The 26,829-nt window shown below is 38.7% G+C and overlaps 2 protein-coding genes across 2 annotated transcripts in view; both read left to right on the top strand.

The window, feature by feature from the left end:
* The window catches only part of prkcaa (protein kinase C, alpha, a), a 76,276-nt gene extending 68,508 nt beyond the window's left edge, over positions 1-7,768 (top strand). Inside the window, exon 17 of the mRNA XM_088301858.1 lies at positions 4,074-7,768. Within this exon, the coding sequence (XP_088157984.1) occupies positions 4,074-4,238 (165 nt within the window). The 3' untranslated portion in view covers positions 4,239-7,768. The remainder of the gene's footprint in view (positions 1-4,073) is intronic.
* A 4,313-nt stretch (positions 7,769-12,081) lies between these two features.
* Positions 12,082-26,483, top strand: LOC148332438 (voltage-dependent calcium channel gamma-5 subunit). Its single transcript, XM_088303759.1, has 7 exons — positions 12,082-12,387; positions 19,595-19,820; positions 22,550-22,636; positions 22,848-22,988; positions 23,500-23,645; positions 24,025-24,307; positions 25,058-26,483. The coding sequence occupies exons 2-6, from the start codon at positions 19,625-19,627 to the stop codon at positions 24,286-24,288; spliced, it is 834 nt and encodes a 277-aa protein (XP_088159885.1). The 5' UTR covers positions 12,082-12,387; positions 19,595-19,624; the 3' UTR covers positions 24,289-24,307; positions 25,058-26,483.
* The last annotated feature ends 346 nt before the right edge of the window (positions 26,484-26,829 follow it).

The raw sequence follows: 26,829 nt of genomic DNA on the forward strand, positions 1-26,829 counted from the left end.
ATTGGTGTATGCAACTGGTCAAAGGTCAAGCATGTGCAATCTTTAGTGATTGATTTTCCTCACTGCTAATCAGTAAAGGCTTGGCCTTGCAAGGACGCCGGACTGTTTTTTTTAGTAATTGAGGATCAATACATATTGTTCATTTCTTAATGCGATGTTAATATTTGCGTTTATGTAGTCAGTGTTCCAATCTTTAATGGCAAAGTAGGAGTGCATCCAAAGCATTTAAAAAAGTACATTAATCACACCTACAAGCAAAAAAAAAAAAATAATTAAAAATAATTTCTTGCTCTCCTCATAAACTGCTTATCTTGGTGAAACATATGCTGAGTTCAAACGTCTTCGCTGTTACTAAACAAATCCATTTTGCGGTGAGAGGAGGTGAAGAGTGGAGAGCTTCTCACCATTGTGACTGTAGCGAGAGCGCGAGGTCGTTGCAGCGCGTGAGAGCGAGAGTTGGCACCACTCTTCATGGAGGCGAGCCGACAGTTATCACCCTAAGTAGCTGACTTATTTTAATATGCTTGAGTGCAGAGGCGTGCATGGCTGTGTACATGCAAATAGCGAGAGAAAGAGAGAGAGAGAGAGAGAGAGAGAGGGGGAGATAAAGGGAAACAGGCAAAGAGATAAAAGATGTGAGAAAGAAATTCCCATGTAGGACATTTTGTCACCGACAATGTAGCAACAGAATGGGTCGTCGACCAAGTAAGATTTGGCTGACTCACACCATGAGAATGAGGTCATGGTCCCAAAATGAAACATGTCGCGGAGACAGCGGTCCTCTTTTCATGACATGCTCTTTCACCTCGTTTTCGAAACCCACGCAGGCACGGGGAGATCATGCAAACTCCACACAGGAAGGCCGGAGCCGGAATCGAACCCACGACCTCTGCACCGTGAGGCCATCGTGCTAACCGGTCACATTCAGCAGTTTCAAAAGTCCTTATTTTATTTAAAACATCACTCTCTTGTTTAAAGAATGCCAGGTCTGGTTCAATTGTGGAGTTTAAAAAAAAAAAAAATTATAAAATCACGCACAGCAGACAAAAACCCCTCCTTGGCAAATGTAGCCAAGGTTATGGTGATGTGTTATTTTGTGCTGCATCACTGGAACTCGGTGTTATAGTTGTTGATTCCAAAGGTTCTCAACCTTTTTTCGGTGATCTACCCCCTGTGAAATAATTTTTTCAGCACAAAGCATTTTTGGGTTAAAAAAAATAAATAAATAAATAAAATAAAACATGCCATCAATGTGTGATAAAATATACTTTTCAAACTTCATTTGTATTGGTTCACAAAAAAAAATCAACAAAGTGTCCTCGTTTGGATCAATGAGGAGATCTGCAACTTGTGGGGCGTAAAGCCAAATAAATCATAATCTTCAACATACAATCGGAATTTTCTCGACTTTGGTTTGGCCTTCTTTTGCACTTCTGTTTGCCCGAGTTTTTTCAGAAGACTTACACTTCAATCATGACTCCATTATTTGCGTCTTCAAGTGATTGACAGGTAACAAAAGATGGCATGTGATAAATTGGGTCAAACCATTCGAGTATGCGGGAGAATCTGGAGTTTTCAAAATTATTACATTGAAATCTGTTTTATGAACTTCCATCTTGTTCCTGAATCATTTAATCAATTCAATAATTATTTTTTTAAGGATTTTTCCCCGTTCAACATTTTATTTAAAATCTCCAACACCCCTTGGAGTTCTTTCAAGTACCCCCAAGGGGTCCTCGTACGCCCGTTTGAGAACCACTGGTCTATTCTAAACACTTCACATGACGACAGCGTGCGCCGTTGCTGGAGTTGGCTCTTTTGTGGAAGCCTTTTTTTCACTTGACAGATGCTTCATGTGAGGAGATGATGGTGGGGGTTGAATGAGAAGTCATGAGCAGCCAAGAGGCTTCTGCTCCCAGCAGCGCGAGTTCAGGCCAAAACGCGGCACAACAAAGTTAAAAGTAGCCCGACATGGCCAAGCACACGTGATGAATCTCTCTTGACCTAAATAAGCAGCTCTGTCGGAACAAGACTCAGATCTTAATTAATCAGAGAAGGAAGGAAAAGTTAGACACATTAGAGCAGCCAGGGACATCCCACCAGCAAGTTGAACTTACTTGGGAGAAAATTGAGACCACCAATTAGGTCAGGAGACGCACTCGTTCTCATCAATCCGTATCTACGTCGTTCTTCATTAGTGTCTAGTTCTAGTCGCCTTACTTTGAGTTTATTTTTATAAACCATTTTTAACACTGACATTGGATTATTATTATTTTTTTTTTTTTTTGCGTTTGTGGGTATGCATGTAAAAATGGCGCTTCATTATCAAGAAAGCACCGTTGAAAACGGTCTTCTCTTGTCTGCCATTTTTATTTTAGTCACCGATTTAGTCTGTAGAATGAAAATGCTTATTAGTTTTAATCGCATTTTAGTCATTTCAAGAGACTTTTTGTCCGTGGGAATTCAAACAGATTGTCTAGTTTTAGTCACATATTTTTTTTAAATTATTAATAATAATAATTAATAGAACAAGCAAAAGAAAAATATGACTATTAACCGCAAAAGTAGCATCAGAAATTAAACCCCCCCCCCCAAAAAAAAGAATCTGTACAGTTCGGTTTGTTGGTATTTTGGTGTTGGGAACAGCAACAGGTCTAAAATGGCGACACAAATCCCGTATCACCAAAGCTATCATAAGGCAGCTAATGCTAACATTCGTGATAAAAGGTCCAAACTTTGCCAACAAGGACGAATTACAAACATGCCGTGGTGGGGGCAAACCAAAATCCTTCACCTTAGCCACCAAAAACTGGTCCCATACCATGTGCGCGTCAGATTGAAAATGTGTGAGGAAGCAGAGAACCTGCAAAAAATCTGCATAAGCATTAAAAAAAAACAACACAAAACTGCGGGGCAGACATACTAGTACGTACACCGTACTTCCAAGGGTGTGACTTTTCATTCCATCTTTCAAAAAATGCTTTCTAATCATCTTTGTAACAATCTAAGTCTTGTGTTTTTCCAATACCTGGATTCGAAGGTGTGCGTTATGATTTGGATAACCATGCTTAATTAGTCAGGAAATCATTTATTTACTGTAATTCTTTTGCCTGCTAATTAAAAGTAGCTGCAGGTCACATGTGTGCTCGTTTAATACGAAGCTAAGCCTCACATGGAATGAACCTCGTTGGTTTGAAAGTGTTTGCGCAGCTGTGCCAATGCTGATTTGCTCTTGTGAACGCTCCACTGCCATTGATGTGAATGAGATATGGAGCATGTAATGTGATGTTAATAGTCAGGTGTGTTATTTTCCATTTTTTTTACGTGCCACTGGACACAGACTATTTAGATGAAGAGATTGCCGCGATCCACTTCATTATGGTACATTTTGTCCCCGTTACCACGTGGTTCGAGTGGAAAATGGTTGCAATGTTTCTTGCAATGGGCACACTGTCGAGTTCAACGTCAACTCCAACTTGTCGGATTTTGTACTCTGCAAACGTAATTTATTCGGACAGTATTTTAAAGCAGTTTGGGTTAGATCAGAAACAAAACATTCACACGTATTATAAATGCTTCTTTTTTCTTTTTTTTTAAACATTTTATTAAAGATTCAAAGATGACCCCCGAGTCGGTCCCTGCTTGTGTCAAATCTGCAAAATTGTTGATAGTTGTGACGAACAATCAAGACTGATGACAACGGTGACAGCTGTTCTGTTAGAATTTGTATGTCGTCATCACAAATGGGTCTTTTCTTTACGCATCGTACAGTCGTGTTTTTCTGTTTTCGTCGACTTGCTTTGGCAGTGTTGCAGCGCCACCTCAGGCCTGGCATGCATACTGCAGCGTTACAGCGTCTGTTTGGGCACACTTTTTTTTCATTTTTTATTTTTTTTATAAAAATAAGAATGAGGAGACCATTAAAAAAATGGGAACCCTTTTAAAAACAAAAGAGATAGGTCGGCTCCCTTTCCGTTTGGATAAGGCCTTATTCTCATAAATGCCTGACATACACATTCATTCATTCTTTTAAGTGTATCTCTTCCATGTGTGTATTTGTCTCGTCAATACAGTGTGGCAAAGGCGCCGAGAACTTCGACAAGTTCTTCACCCGCACGCAGCCTCAGCTCACACCTCCCGACCAGCTGGTGATCGCCAACATCGACCAGGCCGAGTTTGCGGGCTTCTCCTTCATAAACCCGCAGTTTGTACACCCGTCGCTCAACAACAGCGCATGAGAAGGATGGCCAAACGTCTCAACCCGCTCCGTACTCATCCGTCAAGGATCTCCTCTACTCACTGCCATCCACTAACACAAAGCAACAACCTAACGTACGACCGCCACTTGACACGACAAAACTTGATGTATCGTTCCTAATCGCAGACAGCATGCTTATTTGTTTTCGACGGTATATTTTGCGTTCGAGATTAGGTTTGATTTACGAGAGGTCATTTCCTTGAGTTCACGAATGAGCATGTATTGTGGACAATCATGTCCTCTTTATTGAAAGTTTACTCCAAAACTGGACGCACTGAGATAGAACAGTGTTTATCAATGCCAGTATCTGATGTCAGTAAAGGAATCCATTATTGTGTGGCTGTGTATTATCGAAGCAAGATCATTTTCAAAGGAGCGTTCAAAGCATGGATTAATTCTGTAGATGCATGTATTGTATGACTTATTTGAGAAGCATTCTTGTCCACACGCACGCATCTTGTTGGTTGCTCACCGTTTAGTTTTTAACGAAGCGTTAAGATTAGCCTGACGTGACCTCCTGGGAAGGTTGTGGAGGTAAAAGCGATCGTAGCCAAATATGAAGGAGAGGTGATGCAGGCATTGAGAATGCACCTTGTGATTCAATGTTTCCTGTATCATGTTTACAGCTTTCTGCTTGTTGAATTTATTTATGTCTGTAAGGTTTTAATGTCGTGTGATTGTCTCGATTGCCAGTGGTAGCAAAAAAAAAAAAAGAAAAAAAATATGAAGTCAGATTTTAATATAAAATGCAATGGGGCCTGACAAAGAAATTTACAAAGTTCCAAATTTCGAGGCCTGACGAAACTTAAATTCACATCATGACACAAACAGTCTTTTTATGATTCTTTAAACACATTTACAAACTCTTTGGCTTTAACTCACTGAAGGCTTTGCGATTCTATATACACTTTTTAAAATAATTACTAAAAGTTTACAGTGTGTCTCCAACTGTATATAAATGATTCATACGTTCAAAGCCTACGGACGGGAATCAGCAAATTCTCATTAACCTTTTAGAAAATAACATCATGTCCTATATTTACACATATTTAATCTCGTAAATTTAGGTTTCCTGGATATAGCGGTCATAATTAAGATGCAATGTTCATTTTTTATTGTTGAATGTTGTCTGTTAGACAACAATCCCCCATTCGATTTTTATTTTATTTATTTGTTCCGAATTCTATAAATATTTGTACGTCCCTCACCTTCCTCGTCATTAGAAATTAGAATGCATCTAAATCAGTGTATAACGCCTTTGTAAATAATAATCACTGGGTGTTTCAAAATTTTATACCAACACCTAAATGTGCTTTTCTTACATTGTCGAGAGGACCTTCCGATACGAAACTGCAGATTCACGGTGTATCATCATCATCTTGCAGAAGTCACATTGCGAGTTGCTCGTTTCGGTTGACTGGATGAACAACGGTTACTGTCGTTTGATTGGAAGTTGCGTTGGCCGAGCAAGCACGTGGTAGCGTCGCTCATGCACGTGAGTCATTAAATGCAGCATGCCACTTCAATGGAATACTCCATTCAAACGGAAAGTTTACTCCCCTCAAAATCCAAAAGCGTTTTAAAGACTATTTCAATCAGCTGGAAGTTGCCATAGCAACAGGACGTCCCTGTGCATCATCTTCTGTTTTCACTCGACATCTTTATGGTCAGTATTTCTAAGATGTGTGTAGGATTTGAATAATATAGTTGGTGCATTTTTGTTTTTTTTCTTGCTCATTGGTGAAGAGTTCTTATCTTGAACATGCAGAAGATTTTATCATGACAATTTTGTCGCATTTGTTAGTGGGGAAAAAAATGCACTGAAATAACAATTAATTTGAATTTTTTTTTTCTACTGAAAATAATCCTGATCATATTAAATTATATCATTTTATTGCCCACATAATTTAAAAAAAAATATGCATTGATTTTGTGGCGTTGTTATTTTTAACAAATCTCTTAAACATTGTGATATTTTGTGCTCCTTCAACTCTGCTTGTTCTTTTGCGATCGACCCGTGGGACCACTCACTTGCTAATGTCTCATTCATGGGGTTTGGAATCTTAAAATGTCGTGTTTCGGTTATTTTCGTCGTTTTGCTTTAGTGTCCATAGTCAGTTATCTTTCTAGCCTCTTCAGACAATGCGAGAATGTTTTAAAAAAACACACACACACCTGAATTTTCTTTCCTGCAATATGTGACTTGTGTAAAAATGCAGCAAATCGAAAATCATCTTTCCCGTGCCAAACAAATATGCCAGCCCCCGTCCTTTTTTGAGTTTACTTCTCTTGCCAAACCTAGTCTACAATGATGTTGCGTCATGCCCCCCCCCTCCCCTACATGCTTTCTTTGCAGAAAAGTCAAATTATGGTTGTTGAAATGACAGTTAGTGTGAGCATGCCACAAAGAATCCAAAATCTTCCTGTATGTGTGCCTTTCCCTACTTGACACATTGTTTGCTACTGCAACGTTTTTCATTTTGAATTCAAACACCATCGCAGGGCATTCGGTGACAACTGCAGTGGCCACCAAGTAAAAAGATTGATTTGCCCAATGTCAAATTTCGTTTGCTGAGAATTTTTTGGGAGAAAGAATTTTTAATAAGTGTGGCACTCCATATACTGAAAAGTCTTTTATTCGACAATTTCATCACATTTGTGCAGAAATGCACAATGTTGGCCTTCAATACGTTCAACATAGACGCAATGTCAAACGGAAGTTGCAAAATTATTGAAAGACAAAATTTGAGCCATTGCAAAACCTGTGACCCTTACGTCAATCTGCATAGAATTATTGTGCAATTAAAAAAATTTTTCAATGCGAGAAAATGAGATTTTTATTGGATTTAAAAACGGAATATGAATAGAATTTTATTTTATTGATTGGACAGTGATCAATAGGTGTCGGGGAAATTGACAAATAAGGGTAAAAAAAATGCAAGAACTTATTAAAATCTTCTTTTCTGGACATAGAAAATGAAACTGCTGATATGTGATCAAAGAAAGCAAAGCACAGAGAAAATATGGTACGTGCGTTAAATGAATTAATCCCCCCCCCCTCATTTTTGCATCGTATTCACGCACACATTTACACCGCATATAAATTGTAAACAAGTCCAACTTTTTTGCCCGTGATAAATCCCCCAAAAGTTTAGAGTCATGCGTATGTTGGTGTTTTACCTCGTTTACATTTGCGTCATTTATTTTTCCTTAATTGAATGAATTCAGGCCACATACTAATGATGACATCTTAATTGTAACGTATGAGTGAATGGTTTGTTTTCTTCATCTTCCACGTCGTATGGCTTCAGATAAATCTCGTTGTCTCCGCATAGAAGTTAGTCAGTGCCAGTTAAGAGAGGTGCAGGACGTGTCATTTTTTTTTTAATTACGGCAGAAATGTCTTATTGCCAAACTCATCACACGATCTCTTACTGCCCTTGTACATAAACTCCTTCCAGTAGATGCCTACGTAAACAAGAAATAAAGGATTACCTTGTATTTTGCAAATGTTTGGTCTCTTTCCTTGGCATCCTGAAACCTTTAAAACGACTGAGCAACCTACCTTGTAACGGATTGTGTCATTTGTACCTAATGTATGATAATGCAAATAAAAAAAAAAAAAAAAAGGAAACTGAGGTTCATACTTTGGCAGAGCAGTTTTTATTTGATCTTTTGACTGTGAGTGCATTCAAAACAGAAAATTTGGCCCGCAGTGTGATTATATTTGGGCCGCGAGGCTATACCAAATGACAACTAAAACATTTGACATTTTATATGATAATAGTGACATTCAAAATGAAAATAGAAATTTTAAAAACTAAACATTGTATTGCATTAATAAAACCACTTATAATGAAAAAAATTCAATAAAAAAAAAAATTGAAGGCCGGCCCGGGGTTTTGTTCAAGTTTGACTTTTTGGCCCACTGTGTATTTTTGTTTGACAACCCTGCTTTAAAGAATAAATCGATCACCTAGCATTGACATTTCAACAATGCACATTGCGCACATATACACTCGCACACGTTTTTAAATATAAGGCAGGACCGCAAACATTTTCGTGCTACTGGCCATTTTTCACTTTGTGAAGCCGGAAATACAAACAAATCACTCACCATGCACTACACTTCAATGTTTGTCTTATAAGAAATATTATACAGTCTCCTCTGGAATAAACTGAAGTCTTCAATGAACCTAACATGCATGTTTTTGTGAATGTGAGAGGTTGCCGGAGTACCAGGAGAAAACGAAATATGCAAACTCTCCAGAGGAAGGCCTCAGACGACAAAACTCTCAACTATGAGGTAGGCGTGTCATCACCATGATCAACCATTCTATTTTCTCCTTACCACTTATCATTTTTACAGTAAATTGTGTGGCAATCCTGACATGAAAACAAACAAAAAAAAGACCAGCATGCTGTTGATTGCATCACAGGATGTCATACAAAACAACAGTTCCCGTGCAAATATTCATTCTGGGCGCCGTGAGGAATGTCGCAATGACCTCATTGTTGTATGTTTTCTTTTCTGTTCATGATCTTTTCTCTGATCGTCAGGCAGAAATGTCCATTGATTTGGAGCCAATAAGCATTTGTCTGAGATTTCAAATGAACCGCACGTTTTGTTTCATTAATTGAATCCACGGAGGGATACCGCCGCTATGAAACGAGATCAATTATGGCCCGTTAATTTTCCTCTCCATGACACACCACAGCATTAGTGGAAAGACTTTGTGGAGCTTTCACACAATTGTGAAATCTTCATTTCTGGGAGCGCACATGTACTTGAAAACCTGAAAACCCTCGAGACCCCCCCCGAGTCAATTAGCCGCACTTCTAATCGCTCAGAAACGGGCATCTTTGTGTTTATGTTATGATCATTTTGTACATGCTCCAGCAATTAAATGGCTAATTTAATGCGTTTGGCTCACAATTGCAATAATATGGAACACATGCATTGGCCCAGTTAATCTTTCACTACAAGGAATTAGTGCTAAAGTATATTAGTCTCATAACACAAGCACTAAAAATGCTAATGACATTCAAATAAATGTCCGAGACTTTTAATTCCTCCTGCAGCCGACATGGATATATTTGCATTTGAATGTGTGTGTGTGCGTGTGTGTCCAAAGCTCGACTGATATTACATTATCTCTTTATCTCTTTTCCTCAAACAAAGAGTCAGACTTAATGTAGCGTATTTTCTGAACTATAAGCCACTGCTTATTTTGAACCATTCAGCTAATACAATGGTGCAGCTTTTCTGTGGATATTTCTTTCACCACTAGGGGCGCTCAATTGTTCAGAAAATACGCTAAATAAATCTCATTTTGTTTCTTTTGGGTCTGTTCTGTTTGAATTTGCAAAGTTGTTGCCGTGTTACTTTTATAAGCATTCGCTGTACAAAATCTTTCTGTACATGCAGTAAACAAATATTTTTTTCCAACATGCAGCTTATAGCCTGGTGCCACTTGCATACCTTTTTAAAAAAAATTTTTTTTTTCAAAAAGAGTTGCTGCGGCTTATATGCAGGTGCGCCTAGTCCGGGGAATATTGTAGATGTTTTCGCCTCATTTCCACTCTTCCCTACCCCTCAATTTTGTTATAGTCGCAGTTCTCACTGCGACATATTTCTATTCAGAATTTTATCATCTGTCATCATCATCTCGAAACTAATGACGGCTCAGGTTGAGCAGGCTAGCTGTATAGAAGAGCAATTAAGATGAAATATTTTCTTAATTTTTTGGGGGTGAATTTCAGCTTGAATATTTTGTCGGATTTGTCGAAATAGTTCAATTTTTCTGAAGCAAAACTGACTCCTTAGCATGTGGCACAAATAACTTCTGAATCAATCGACTTTTTCCTGCTTACATCATCGTGTTCACGTGAGTTTGGATGGATGCCACCCGATTAGAGAGGAGCCCCGTGGCACGTGTGGGGCCCAGCTGGTGTGTGAGCTTTTGTTTACCTCTACCTTTCAGTCCACTTGCTTTCTGCCATTTGTACTCCTACATGTAGAAATGTAGACATATGCGCACATCTGGAGCTGGTACAAAGTCATACGGTTTTGTGAGACGAGCTGTTCTGCTTGAGCGGAACTGATGCTGATTGTGCAAGAGGATAACTTCACAGTTCTGAAGTTGTCGGTTTGAATCTGGCCTTCCTGTGTGCTCGCATTCCAAAAAGTGACGATTCGAAATCATCTGCATGTTCATATACTGTGTCCGCCAGTTCTTCTTATGAGTACAAACGTATTAAATGGCATTTTCCATAATGTGCCTGTGCAGTTAAAATGTTACATATGGCAACAAAGTGACCTTGCATCAGATTATTTAAATTTCCGTTGATATTGAAGACAGCTCTCAGTGTGATGGAGTACACTAAAAACTTCAACCACAATGATAAACATACTCTACTCTTACAATGTAGAAATTTTAAGACGATTTTTAACTTTTTTCACCGATGATTTTATAGTGGCTCGGTTTTTAATCTTAAAAAAATATTCATGTGTAAATATGACTGCATGACAAAGTTCATATTTCATGTTAATGTCTGCCCGTGGGAATCCAGATGGTGAAGCCGACTGATATTTGGCCGTCAGAGAAGAGGGCCAAATTAAAGATGAAATAAAATGGAGTGCTACAAAATGGCAAGTGTGTGTGTGTGTGTGTGCGAGTCGTCACTGTGAAGGCACCGAGGGATGAGGTGCCTTCACGCATCCGTCTTTCATCTTATCATTCAAGAACACAATGTGTTATTCATCCTGCAAATGTCCAGATGCGCTTCAAAGGAGGCCCATATGTTCTGAGACGATATGTTCTGAATCCGCAGGTTATGTTTGATTCCACGTGACAACATGCTGCAATGTAATCTTGATTGCAAACAATTAGCGAGGCTCGGTGCGTAGCTATGCTGCGTTATTTAACCACCCTTGATTAACGCGAGCATTTAGTAGGTGACAGTAACACAAGTTACATTCTGAATGATATATTTGTATTCCAGCTAAATGTGCTAATATGTATCTGTTACATGAGAAAAGTCGTGGTGCTAGTTTGTCTCAGCTTGACGCATCAAGCCTCAGACAACTAATGTGCACATTAACAACACGTCAACACTTAAAAAATAAAAAATAAATTGAATAGCTTGTCTAGATTCTTCTTTTGCTCTGTTTCCAGAGTCTGAGTCTGAATCTGCCCTATAGTTTCTTCTCTAGCTCATGAGGTTTTCATAATAATGACAAAAATAATAATAATAATAATAATAATAATAATATAATAACAATAATAATAATGTCGTATTGAGATATAGTTACTAATATTTATGAATTAAGGGTAAGGTTCAACAACATTTTTTTTTTTACTGAAATGTCAGAGCTATAAATTACAATGCATGGTAAAATCTTCATTGTGTGAACTTTTGGTCATGGGATGGCGCTACATAGGGGCAAGAACGGTGCTTTTGCCCCGTCAAAAATCTATGTAGCCCAGTTAAGCCTCGCCAGCATTTTATTTAATATCATAAAGTATATTTACGAATTATAAATCATTTAGCCCCGGAAGAAAAGAAAAAAAAGTACACCATGTTGTATTTTAATTTTTTTCTTATTTTTACTTAAACATTAAAAGTTTTCTTTCTGTGCTGTTAATTGTTTCGTTATGTTATTTATTTTCCATGTCAATTTCTTACTGACAAAAAAAATCATAATAATATATGTGCGATGTGTTGTCCTTTTTTTGGAGGAGGGTGGGGGTTCGTGCGTCATGGTCCTTGCATATGTAACCCATCTAGGGATGGATATACGACCCCCCCCCCCCCCCCCACCATCTAAATAAAGGTTTGTCTGTGTGATTGCTCGATTGGTAATCTGCACTATATCCACCAGAATCGCCAACCAAACGTAATTTCCAAGTGCTCTTGACGTTAGGCGGTGCTTGAGGTCGGCTGGCACGTGCCACGCGCGCTCCCTTTTGTGGAGCAAGTAGGCGTGCACGAGCCTAGGGTGCTCACAGCTGTGCTTGGCTCCAAAGTGGAGATTACGCGCCGGAACAAGAGGACAACAAACAAAACACACCCGAACAACGAAGGAGACGAGCAGCCTTTTCCCCAACAACTTTTCCTTCGTGAAGGTAACGCCATTTTCGGATTGATGTTATGTTACTGTGGCTTTATTTTTTTTTTACTTTCCACTAATGTCATGTGTGTCAACAAGATTGTTGTAATTGTTCGGGTTCTTCCTACGCACCATATGTTTTAACAACTAGCAATGTGTTTTACAAACTCGCAGTGCTAAATGAATAGTTTATTTTGCTCTTTTAATGCCATGGTCGTGGCAGCTGTTGTTGTTTAGCCTCAAGCTTCACGTTTTTTTAATTTTTTATTTTTTTGGTGCGTGCTGTCGACATAACTTAGGCACGAGAGCTTCAGAGTGAGAGGACGCAAATGTTTCATTTCTACATAAGAAGAATCGTATGAGGTTGATTTGCATCTTCACCCGATTTATAATCTTAACACCTATTGCTGTCTCGTAAACATTCTCTGTACATTTTTCATCTAACTCAAATCTAACACAAATGAAAACCGTCTTCACCAAATATAATATAATATTCCGTTTTGATTTGACACAAATTAGAGAGGAGTGAATTTTACCGTAACAGTCACGTTACAGCTACTAGTATAGTTTGACTTGTATGTTAAATAAAATATCAGAATATGCTCAGTGTAATTGTGTACAGTTCTACAGCGCTATAAACTAAAACATCAATAAAAGATTTCTTGATGTATCAATACGTCTGACATTGTCAATCGAATCGGAGCCCCATTTGTGATCCAGCTCTTGTATTGGGTGCCATCCTCGAGCAGAATTTCCCACTGAGTGTCGATTCATTGTGAAATGACTTTTTAAAAAAAAAAAAGTTGTTGTTTGTTTGGATTAGATAACAGCGATTCCGCTCAAACTAAGCGGCTAAAATCAAAACAACTAAAGCAACGCTTTATAAGTGGCGTTATTGACGTTTCAGCACCATGGACAGCGAATTGTGCTGCACAAAGCAGCTCATCAGTAAGCCGCTCAATAAAGTACTTTGCTCATTTTTGTTGCTGCAAGCCTACTGATGAAAGTCAATCAAAATGTGTCGTATGTCTTTTGATGTCTTTGTTGTAGTGCAGCAGTGCGCAGCCCACAGCCTCTCTTGGCTGACAGCCATTTCTCAACATGCTGGCCAGACAAATAGTGCTCGAGTGGAAATAGAGATTGCGATGTGTGTCATGCGGTGGTTATGTGTGTTTGCAACTGCAGCATAAACACTTTCGGAGAACTGTCGGGGCTTTGTTGCGGCAGTCGCTACTGGTGTGATGGTGAATGACAGGCGACTTGTTGCAAAGAGACAAGCATTGATGTGCTCTGCTCTCTTTTGTGTTGACTCAAATGAGGATAAATGTTGTGTTCATGTATTATTCACTGATGTTTTTGTTGCCCTTTATGCAGAATACTCGAGAAAAAAAAAAAGGCTTGAAATCGTCCAACATACTGGTAGTTGTACTGGGCCAATACATGCTAAAACCAATTCATCGGTTGCAGGTCAACATAATATTTTTCCCACCACAGACTGAGCGAAAATTGCCCCAAAAAAAAGTTCAGTCACAAGCTCAGACTCACTTTTCTCAAACTGTGGAGCACAGTTTTTTTTGTCGGGAAACAATGTTTTGAGGCACGACAAATCATTTTGTTGAACCACAAAAACATGGTGCAGTTGTCAAGTAGGTTGAGGGAGCGACTTGCCTTTGCCACTGTAACGATTTTATAATTTGGAATTTGCAAATTTACATTGTCAGGAGTCAAGGATTTCTTGGAAATGATTCTGTTATTTGCGGTGTTCGGGCTCTGGCACACATTTTATTCACATGAAAAAAAAAACAATTATATTTTGTAACTTCTGGTGAACACCAAAGTTATCTGAGGAATGGGGAAAATAATGAATCCTTCCCAGCCTTGAACTTTTACCAACATCAAACTTTTATGAAGTGTAAAGGCCTTTTTTTCAAACGAACATTTTAACATTCTTAATTGCAAAAAAAGTAGTCAACAGCGGTTAATTAATAAAAATACAGAGGAAGATGATTGCTTATGCTTGTCGACTCATGCGGAATTCATTCACTGTGTGGTGTTGCCAGGTGACAGGGTGAAGTTAGCGAGACGTTCTTGTCACATGCAAAGAGAATGTTACTATGGTCACTTGGCGATGACGCTATCATGAGATTATTTTTATATCTTTGAGGTTTCTTTCAAAACATTCAGTTCCGTTATTAAAAATGTTGAGCTTTTAATTTTGTTAGCCGAGTTACCCGGTCCAATGCAGCATGCAGTAAATTGGATTTCCTGTTGAATGGGACAACTTTTGGTTGGTCACTGGTGCGCCTCACAATTCACAGGATCATGGTTTGAATCCGGGCTCCGGCCTTCCTGTGGGTAATTTGCATGTTCTTCTCATGCCTGCGTGGCTTTTCTCCGGGTACTCAAGTTTCCTCCCACATTCCAAAGACATGCGCGTTAGGTTGTTTGAACATTCTAACTTGTCCTCTGGTGTGAATGGTTGTTGGTCTTTGTGTGCCCTGTGATTGGCTGGCAACCAGTTCAGGGTGTCCCCCGCCTACTGCCCAAGGACAGCTGGGATAAGATCCAGGACACCCGTGTGGGAAAGCGGCTTACATAATGGATGGATGGATGCAAAAAACACAATTAGATTGTTTTTCAAAATGGTCAATTCACAGCTGCATCTAAGCCTCTCTTAATGTATGCGAGTACGAAAGCGAGAATATAGAGGATGGGTGTTTGTGCGTATTTTTGGCAACACTCAGTCATCTTCTAGTTCAGGCGAACGGAGGAAGAATCGTGGGGGCCGCATCCAGCTGTGTGCTGGTCTTGTTCACTCTCCTCTCCTCTCGCTCTTCTCTTCTCCTCTCTTCGGCGGTCGTCATGCACCTCTGTGGCCATCTTGCGTTGTGTTTGTTGCCTGTCCACACAGAGGTCACCCAGGAACTACATTTGCGGAAGGGCTCGTACAGCTCTTCTATCTGGGTCAACATGCACCGCAAAGCGCATCCGTGTTTGATTTCTGACAGTTGTTGGAAAAAAAAAGAAATCTCTAAAGAAGTGCCAACATGCCTTGTCAGATTCCTCGATTTATTAAAAATGCTAAAAAATATAACTAAGACACGGTAAAGGCTCAAAAGTAACTATCTTCAGAGCAAAGTGTGACAGCAAGAGCAACTCCGGGATAAGACTCAAGGTTTTTTTTAGTTTTTTTTATTGTGCTCCATTTTTATCTTCAGTCTTGCAACCAACCACCGACTTGCCAGCATCATATTCCGTATGTTTGGGGTGCAAATAGCTCGCCGTCTTTGATCTCTGCCTCTCCAAATAAACACATTCTTCGCAAAAAAAAAAAAAAAAGATGACTTTATCTTTGGTACCGATTCCTGGGAATGAAGACCAGTATGGTACCAATTTGTGTTTGTGGTAATAAATGTTGATTTATTCCACAAGAACATCTCTACATTTTTCAGCTTTGACAAATAAAACTAAAAACTCACAATGTTGAGTTTAAAACAACGAGCATTATAATATTTTACAAAAATGTACAGTATGAGTAATGGAAATATTTTATAATTAATTAATAAGTAATATGAATTATTCAATACCCAAATAAGACCACGGGCATTGTTTGTTTGTGTTCGGCGCATTCTCTTGCACTATCCACAAGGAATCTTGGTCTTTGTCGAACACAAAGTGGCATCCTCGTTGCCGTAGCGATCTTAACTTGAATGCATTGATTTCTCCGCCGGATATTCACATTATTTATAGCAATAGTTCTGTATAGAGGCAGATGTATATGTGTGTATGAAGCCATATGTCTGGTGTGCAACTTACTCAAAAGCACTCTTGTGGAGGGAAAAGGAGTTCATCGTACTTTCTGCCATCTAATGAAAGAGCATTTAAATCAGGGGTGAGCAAACTGCGGCCCGGGGGCTACATGCGGCCCGTTAAACGTTTTAATCCGGCCCGCCTAACTAGAAAAAAATGAAATGAATAAACCTTGTTAATGTTTTATTTTCTAAATTCTGTGGTTTTTCCAAGACATATATATTGTTGTGATGCTTTTGTTCACTTTCATTTAAAATTAAATGAGGTGAGGTTACCAAAACACGGCATCCATCCGCTCCTGGTCCGGCCCCTCTGTCAAATTTTAGAACCCATTGTGACCCGCCAAACAAAAAGGACTGCCTCAATTTACCAGATAGTTTGTCTTTTACTCGAGCAGTGGCATGTGCCGCATCTAATCGTACTTTTGGCATCACATGGGCACCTGAGACGCAGTCCTTCAGCCCATGAAGCTCTAACCAATTAGCTACTTAACAGAAAATCAAGTGGATGTCGTATGAAAAGTCGACACAAGCACACTAAATGTCTGTGGGTGTTCACCATTAAGCAGGATCTGTGAAACTATATTTAGAGTAGAGTCGCAATGCTTTGTGCTCGATGTGGGTGGATGCATAATCGTAGAATACTACTTAATGAAAGCGGGTGGGTAGCTTTGCGTCAGACGTTTAACAAATACAAATTTGAAATTTGACGAAAGTGAAAATAGGTGAATATGAATACATTTGTATGCCAAATTTAGATCTTGTTCATTCTGAGTGTATCTCGCTGTACGTCGGGGGGGGGCTTTGGACAATGTCCCTGTGCTTGTGTCGCTTTTCCAATCTACAACTTCCTCACACCCCCCCCCCAAAAAAAAACACATCAAGTTAGTTGAAGACTCCAAATTCTCCAGAAGTGTACAGAGCCATGCAATCGATTGGCAACAAGTCCGAGATGTACCCCACTTGCCCAAATCCTGCTGGGATAAACTCACATTACCTCCAATCTTAATAAGGACAAATCGACGGCGAAGAAAACAGAACATGGATGGACAGTTTTCTCTATAAAATAGTCTATATTTATTGTAATTGCACACATGAGGGGGGTTGAAATACTTCAATTCATCTTCCAATCCGATTTTCTTCACAACCCGCTGACCTGTGGCTCTCAGATAAAGGACAAAGCTAAAAATAGCTCCGACTGTGTTTCGGTTCCCTTTTACTTCCGGAGTTTGCATTTTAATGTGTTCTTTTCAGGTACAGGGTACAGTAGATGCTGGTTACATTTTGGGGACAAGACAAAAACATAATTCCATTTATAACTTGAGAAAAAAGTATATTATCAATCCGATCATAATTTAAATGATTAATGTGATTTTGGGTAGAAGCATACGTTGAGGTAATAAATGACCGTATTTTCTTGACGATAAGCCGCTACTTTTTTCCGTACATTTTGAACCGTGCGGCTAATACAACGGTGCAGCTTTTCTGTGGATTTCTCTTTCACCAGTAGGGGCGCTCTTTAGTTCAGAAAATACGCAAAAAAAAATCTCGATTTTTTTTTTTTTCTCTCGAATCTGTTGTTTTAGTTTTAACAATCTGTTTATGTACCTTTATGTGCATTCACAGTACAAAATTGCTCTGAACATGCAGAAAACAACTCATTCTTTTCAACAGAGAAAATTTCAGCTTATATACAGGTGTGCTTTATAGACCGTAAATTACAGTAATAGGAAAATGCACAGGACTTTAATTAATTTAAAAAGAAAATAGATAAAAAAAAAAACAACAAAAACACGTCCTGTGCTCTCCTATTTGCTACACCTTCCTCATAGGGTGTCGCACTGCCTCCCGAATCCATCATTTGTTCTCGTGCGTGTAATTATTGTTGTTTTATACTTTTTCGACATTTTTCATACATGTCCCTTCCTCTTTGTCCTGTCAAACTACTGCCACCAAATAGGGAGTATATTTAATTCAGAGACTCTTCTAATAGCTTTCTTTGATTCTTGAATACAATCTAAATGTAGACATCTTAACATTTTTTTTTTTGACATGCTTAACGTATACGTCCATATATAAACCGGTTAAAATGCTAGTCGTCATTCTCTAAAGCTCAATTGACTAAATTCAATGCTGCACCACATCAACGAAAGAGGTGTGGCTCTCCTCCTCTTCTGTTCTCCTATGGCTTTAGACCAAGGGGTCTCAAACTAAATTTACCTGGGGGCCACTAGAGGCAGACTCTGGGTGAGGCTGGGCCGCATCAGGTTTTCCGCAAGAAAAAAATAAAAAAAATCTAATCTTCTCAAATGTCTTTATTTTTATTTTTTAACACAAAATAAGATTTAAAAATAAATAAGGAATTAATAAGAAAATAATTAAGCAATTAATAAGAAAATTAATCAGTAATAAATAATAATAATAATAATCATAATAATAATAATAATAATAATGAGTCAAATGTCTGTATTAACAGTTCTTTAATCTTCTTCTGAACATGAATTGTCCTGAACATGAGTGGAACATTCATCAATCAAACCCCTACAAAAACATCGGAAAAAAATTACAATCCTACCCTCGTTTTAAAGCTGAAGATGTGCCCAACAATAATCCGCGGTTCAATTTTATCCACTGTGACCAGGTAATCCTACATTTTATAATTAGTCCCGTCTGTGCTAGTGCTGATGCAAAGCTCCGTCAGACTGCACATCCTGTTCGCGCATGGGTCTCCTGTCAATCAAATCAAAATCTTGTCAAATAGCAGAGATCCTAAGCATAAACCATAGTTCTGGGATGAGTAGGCCTACTTCTGTAGTTATAAAGCTTTAATTACACTGTAATTACAGTGTAAAGTGCCAGTCATATCAAATTCGCGGGCCGCACGAACATTAAACTTTCATAATAAGGCGGGGGCCGCAAACTATCATCCCGCGGGCCGCAAATGGCCCGCGGGCCGCGAGTTTGAGACCCCTGATTTAGACTAATCAAAATTCCCATGATAGGAAAAAAAAAGAGAAAAGCCCAAGCAGAATTAAAGACTTAAAAATCCTTCCACATAATTACTTTGCGTCTTTCCAGTCTCCCAGAGAGCGCTTAATACTGCAGCATGCTGAGCGCTCATTATGTAAAATCAATTCCTTTCAACACCAAATCCTGTGCCAAGCTATTCAGCGCTCGGGCTTCTGCCAAATGCGAGCATATGAAAACCTCATTGTTTTGAAGTTCCGATGCCGAAACATTATGTACACCATCTGCAATGCTAAATTTCATGAATTTCAATGTTCAATGCCAAAGGAGGCGGAATTGTCATTCGTGTTCTCAACCTGTTCTACATCACGCAGACACTTTCCTTCCCCTTGATTTACCTCCCATGTGAAATCAATCTTTTTTGTGGTTCTCTCTCCCTCCTCGCAGCTTCTCAATCTTTGCTCTTGAGGCTGTGGTATGAGCCTATGTGGCAGGAAGGCGCTGACGTTGCTAAGCAGCGTGTTCGCTGTTTGCGGCCTGGGCCTGTTGGGCATCGCCGTAAGCACCGACTACTGGCTCTACCTGGAGGAAGGCGTCATCCTTCCACTCAACCAGAGCGCCGAGATACGCATGGCCCTCCACTCGGGCCTCTGGAGAGTTTGTTTCCTGGCTGGTACGTTCAGAACATTTGGAGCAAATACAGAAGTTCATGAGAGAATTTGGTCACATGCAAAGTGTAAACTGTAATTATCAGTGTCTTCACTTAAATTAAATACAAGTAGTTCTTGGCTTAGAACGACTTCCGTTCCTATGCTGGAGACGCAACCCAAAATTCTGTGTAAATCAGAATAAGATTTTGAATTTCCCCTTAAATCAGCTCATTCAAAACGCTTCAGCTTGAGTTCTGACCACAACAAAAGAGAATAGAACATATTACTCCAGTCCTAAAGGCTTTCCACTAGCTCCAGATTAGCTGTCGAATCAAATATCTGCTACGCGTCTATAAATCACAGAACGGTTTGGATCCTGAATACGTTCAAGAAACGCTGATTGAATAGAAAACAAGTAGGGCTCTCCCCCCCAAAAAAAGAAATCATTTTTTTCTTTTAAATATTTTAGAAACACACTTTTATTTTTTATTTTTTTACTTTTAAATGTTTTTCAGTTATCTACTAATGTAGGCGTGGGCAAACTACGGCCCGGGGGCCACATGCGGCCCGTTAAACGTTTTAATCTGGCCCGTCGAACTTGAAAAGAATTTATAAATAAACAAATAATAAATAAATAAACCTTGTTAATGTTTTATTTTCTAAATACTGTGGTTTTTCAAAGAGGCTTCCGTTCACTTTAATTTAAAATTAAATGTATTTTTTTTCTCCAATGAGGTGAGGTTACCAAAACACTCCATCCATCTGCTCCTGGTCCGGCCCCTCGGTCAAATTTTAGAACCCATTGTGGCCCGCCAATCAAAAAGTTTGCCCACCCCTGTACGAAAGTGTTTAAATGTTGTCAGCGTACACTTTACTTATTTTTGTAAGCCACTTTAGTTTTGTGTGTGCTTTCACTGCCTTTTTGAATTGTTAACTGCTATGTTTGTAAATTGATTGCAGGTGTTGTGTCTGTGCTTTTATGAAGCACATTGAGTTGCCTTGTGTATGAAACGTGCCGTATAAATAAAACTGCCTGCCTTGCCTAAAGTCAAGCAAGTTGCAGTTATAACCTCAGGAAAATGATTGGCAGCACATTATTTTCGCTTTAATCTTCACGAGTTAATATAACCATGCATTTTTAGAAACAATCTTCATTCTATTTAAAGTTCTATCTCTCCATCTAGTTGCTACGTTACCCACAGAGCAATGCAGCATGTGTGAAAAGCACACAAAAAGCTGTGACTCCCAGTCTTGTGGTGTTGCTCTAACTTTACCATGGCGCGTTCCAAAAAAAATGGTTTTACCATCTTGAAGAGGAGTTTGCCGCTCGACGGATATGTCAACACAATCTTGTGATGTCACATGACGACATGGACTGAGACTGTTGAAAGCTGCTGCAAAGAGCGACAACGTGTGCTGCAACATTCACACTTAAGGTGGAAAAAGAGGCGGCAATTACGCCTTTGTGACTGTTAAAAGCACTTTCCACTCACTCAGCATGTTTTTTGAAAAAAAAAAAAAAAAAAAAAGTCTTGCCTCATACACAAGTGAAGAGAGTACGGCTTTGAATGTTTACTTTGTAATGCTGTACTATTAAATTCACTGCTGTAGAATGAATGTACTTTTTGACGTCAATATCCGTCAATGGCAGTGAATGAGTTCAAATAAAAATATTTGAGCTCTGCGCATGCTCTACGCTAAGATAAATCCAGTCGCACTGACGGCCGCACAAACCGTATGTAGGCAGGTCATGACTGTGTGATGTCATAACAGATATTTTCCTGAACCGCAGCAGGCCTTCGCTTTTAACAGGGCGACGTAATGGGCCGCTGTGTTTTAAGGGCAATCGAGTGGCCTTATTGCCCACTTAACTGCTACGTTTGACCTACAAATAATCGCCGGCCATTATCGCACGCTACAGTTACAATGGAGAGCTTGAATGAGGTTGCGCTTTGTTTGTTTTCATCGCACATGGATGTCAAGGAAAAAATGTTTACTCAAGAGACATCCTTGTGAGTCATCTTAGTCATGTTCATCGTGGTACTTTATTGATACGTTTTTGGAGACTCTAAGACTAGAAGATTATCAGCGAAACTATCTCCACCGCCATGGCAGCATATTTGACAAAACAAAAAAAAAAAACAATCTCAGTCCTCAACAAAGTTGACAAATAAATACAAGCAGAATTCAGAAGCATATGTGTCAAAACGATGAAAAAAATGGTTACTTAAAATCAGCTGACATAGAGATATTTGCAACATTGCAAGTCATACAAAGATGCCGGACAAAGTTGAACAAATAGCAAATGCTGCATTTAAAATGCTATGCTGTTTTGTTTCCTGCCTGCTGAGTTTTCTTTGAAAAGACCCGTCATTGTCAATGAGTTTGCCTCTGGACAAAAATACCACATCTACACTAATATGCAGAAGTCGTACATCACCACTAGCTTTGCTCTTTTAGTGGCCTTCTTTGTAGCAAAATTGTGGAGCAAATACATTTTGAAGGCAAAATAATATTCACGTACATTAAATTTTTTTTTAACCATTTTTTGTCACAATACATTTAACGGTGAATAGCCACCAACCAGAATAACAACGGCACTGCCCATACGATATATATTCAGTATTGCACATTTTCACTTTTATCAACATTTCAGCCCTGTTGGGGGTATGTGTTTGATATACTTTATCATAACATTAATGCCTTAAATGTGTACGATCAAAGCTGATATCCTGCCTCTTCTTCCTTCTAGGGGAGGAGAAAGGTCGCTGTTTTACCATTGAATATGTGATGCCCACTAAAGTCCAGATGACTTCGGAGTCCACTGTTAGTGTCCTGAGTAAGTCAATCGAGTCAAGCTTGAATAAATATGAATGGAATTCAAATCTATATTTATTGTCAATTATAAAATGAATGAAATATTATTTTCAGATCAATCAAGTGAAGTTAGATAATTTCCTGTGGAACACCTGATGATAGTTTTGTAAGTACTGTTGTTAAAAAAAAGAAATAAATGAAGAAAAACAATCTTCATTTGTGTTTTGTTGCAGAGATGATCCGTTCGGCCACACCTTTCCCACTGGTCAGCCTCTTCTTCATGTTCATTGGTTTTGTCCTCAGCAACATTGGACACATTCGACCACATCACACCATCCTGGCCTTTGTTTCGGGAATCTTCTTCATACTATCAGGTATTGCTGCAGCATGTGTGAAGAGAACATATTTTCATGCCGAGCTCAAGTCTAGCGAAAAGCGGCTTCCAACTGTCCATATTGGTGAATTATTCTTTCTTTTGGAATTTTGGTTGATGGTCGTCAGAATCAGTCGACCTTTGTCTCGATCAAATTCACCAAAATCTCGTTATACCACCTGTGCCTCAACTTAGACCTGCTTTTATTTGGTCTAATATCTAATGTACTTTCTGTCTCCAAATTGTCAAGTTCACTTGGAGACCCAGAAAGATGTAGCCCGATCTGGCAAATTTCAAAACACGGAAAACCAGCCAAAAATAAAGACGTCATATGGACAAGTGCTATAGAAATAACAATGAATCATTTATATTTTAATGATAGTACAATTACAATCCGGCTGTTTTTTTTCTATGTTTAATTGCCTGTAGATTCGCATGAATGAAACTTCTCCTGTAGAGTCAGAGTAAAACGGATGTCAGTCGACCACTAATGTGTTGGTTCTGTGCAACAGGTCTGTCGCTGGTCGTTGGTCTGGTGCTGTACATCTCAAACATCAACGATGAAATGTTGAATCGGACCAAAAGCAATGGGGCCTACTTCAGCTACAAGTACGGGTGGTCGTTTGCCTTCGCCGCAATCTCCTTCCTCCTCACTGAGGTAATGCCATTTTGTCCCATTGCACAAAACAGTTTGATAAACATTAAATGTCTTGGTACTGTTCAGGAAACATTTATTCTTATTGTTTTTGCCTCACATTGGTTCAAAAGGATCTCTATAGTGCAATCACAGTGCCCCCTAGTGGCGAAGCAGTGCAATAACACAATGGCCGAATAATGATCTCGATTGAATTCCTTGTACAAACCCAGATTAAAAAATAACAAATAAAATGGAGAATTGCGTCAGGAAGGCCATCCTACATTAAAAAAAAACTATGACAAACAAATAATACAAGTGGCTTGTTGACGGCCAATACTCCTGAAATTGTCACTCGGATGCATCATGCTTCTCTTTCTAACGGAGAAATTTGCTATTGTAGACAGCCGGCGTGATGTCCGTGTACCTTTTCATGAAGCGCTACACGGCGGAGGAGATGTACCGACCCCACCAGGGTTTCTACCGGCCTCGCCTCAGTAACTGTTCAGACTACTCGGGCCAGTTCCTCCATCCGGACGCGTGGGCCGGACGCGGCCGCAGCCCCTCGTCCATCTCTTCCGAGGCTTCCCTCCAGATGAACTCCTCCAACTACCCCGCCCTCCTTAAGTGTCCCGAGTACGAGCAGATGTCCTCCTCGCCCTGTTGAAACAAACAACCATCAGAGGGTATTACAGCACCGGCCTTGTTCTTATTTTGTGCGCTGTATTGTCACAAGAATGTCACGACGTTCAATACAGATGTGCACCAAAAAGTGCACCACCAAAAGTGAAAAAAGATGAGTAATTAATGCGAGCCAAAGATATTTATCATCGCCTGGATTAATAGTTTTAAATTTAATTATAGCACAAAGTTTGATCTTAAAATATTTTTAACCTATGAATTGGTTTACTGATGATTTTCAAAGTTTGTCCCTCAGTCGATATGTATCGTAACACCCCACTGTTACGTTCCTATTTAGGACTTTGTTGGCATCTTGTGGCATTTTTTTTTTTTTTTTCAAAAAGAACGTAAAAGCATAAACAGGTGAACTTTTCAGTTATTACACGGAGATTGATTGGTACATTAATAAAAGCTCTTAGCATGATTAACATTCAAACTAAAACCAAAATCACAAATAATTCCATTAAAGCCACCAAGAAAACTTTATTATATTTGTAAAAGCAAAAAAATAAATAAAAAAATACAGAAAGAACGCAGGTCAAAGGTCAACAAACATAATGCATGGTCATTTTAATGTGCCAAACACAACTAACTGCAAGAAATATTCATGCAGCCATTTGAGTGCAACTGTAAACAAATATACATTCTCGCTAAGCAAGTGCGTGACTGAAGATTGATTTCTCATTCATTTTGATCCCAAACTGAAATTCATTCATGAATGAATCTTTTGTTGTGTTTGTCTGCGCCCTCTGCAGAAACTCAAACTGATGCCAAAGGAAGAACCTGTGACACAGCATCCTGACTCCTTCATCATGACCACCTTTTAAAATCTTAACAGCAACGTACAGGGTGCACATAGTTGCGATACAAAAACGCTCACAAAGACATAAAGTGCCATAATCAATAAATTCCCGCCAGAAAAACGAGCAAAACAAATTATGACAATTACTGTAATGTTTTTTTAAGCGAGTACTCGGGTGGTTGTGATGCAACTTGTGGTGAGACGATGGGACTCCGATCATCTGAGAAGGCACCAAGATGTTGAGGTTGAGACTGTCGGTGAGTGTAGCGTCTGTGGCGGTCGCTTCTGCAAATGGAGGAGTGAAGGTTTCGAGAAAGTGGACTTGGTGAATGTAAGACGTCCATAAGGGAAAACGGTTGAATGAGATTTTACAGCAGCCATTCAACTCAAATTGTAGATAAAATATTTTTGTAATTTATACCCTTTCTGATGACACAGTATTTCGGGTCAGAATATTTCAAAAACACCCGTGCCGAGTGAGCCATTCGAAGTTGTTAAAACTACTGAAATGAAACATTTTCTGCAGCGTTAAGTGAGTCAACATATAACATTTACTGAGAAACATGTTGTATTGTGCAATTATTTTTATTTTAGTTCACTATAATAATGTTGGATGTTCATATTTACTGTTGTATGGTGTGAACTCATTTATTACACTGGTCAACAAATTGTTACTATTTTTATTTTTAAAACATTTTTAGATTATTATTTTGCACCTATTCTGATTCTGACCTATTATTATTTCTGCAGCCCATCAGCATTTAATAATAATAATAATAATAATAATAATAATAATAAATATAATATAACAATAATAAAACAAGCTTTTACTGGTCAAACTTAAAATAAAATAAAAAAATAATTGTCTTAAAAGAAACCCGGATTTGCTGGAAAAAGTTGTTTTTTTTAATCAATGTAAAATTAAGGACACAAAGAAATTTCTGATTCAAATTTTTTGTTTATCAGCGTTATTAAAGATATTGAACATGTTCTGCAGTACAAGTAAATTTGTTTATTCAGTATTTGTCTCATTTGTCGAACAGGATATATTAAAAAAAACAGTGTCTCCTTTCGAGCATCTTTGTACAAAGACCATTGTGATGATTTCAAACGTGTGTTTGTAAATATATCCTCATCCATGTATATAGACTCACTTTTGTATAAAGAATAGTTTAAATATACCTTTATGGATGTTCTGTTCTTCAATCGAATTGCTTTAACCATCTGCGTTACATTGAGAATGTGAGATTTTACATAATTCTTCCGTAAAGTGGTCCCATGGTTTTCACATTACAAATGTGAATATTAATCGTGCATTTTTACAGTATGATGTTAACTGTGATGCTATACTCAGTGAAATAAAGGGATTTGCCAAACAATCCGTGTTGTTTTTTTGTTTTGTGTTGCTCGACTAATGTACCAAATATCCAGTTCTTAAATGTGACGCAGTGTTATTCTTTTTTAAATTTTATTTTATATTTTTTTTATTGTAAAGCCTGTTCTAAGGGTCATGGGTGATTTGGAGCCGACGCCAGAGATGAGTTTCCTGTGCAACAGCAACATCAAACGCCATTGAAATGAATGGAAATGAAATTCCAGCCAAGTTTAGAAAAATATTGTACAGTCTTTATACTGGCCACCAGGAGGCAGTATAATACTGAACAGCAAAGGAAAGTAGTCTTCTACTACTCTATGGCCGGGTCCAAATTAACAGGCTGCGACCTC

The sequence above is a fragment of the Idiotropiscis lumnitzeri genome, chromosome 8 (assembly GCF_059441095.1).
Source record: "Idiotropiscis lumnitzeri isolate Australia: NSW breed Sydney's pygmy pipehorse chromosome 8, RoL_Ilum_1.0, whole genome shotgun sequence".
Taxonomy (NCBI): Eukaryota; Metazoa; Chordata; class Actinopteri; order Syngnathiformes; family Syngnathidae; genus Idiotropiscis; species Idiotropiscis lumnitzeri.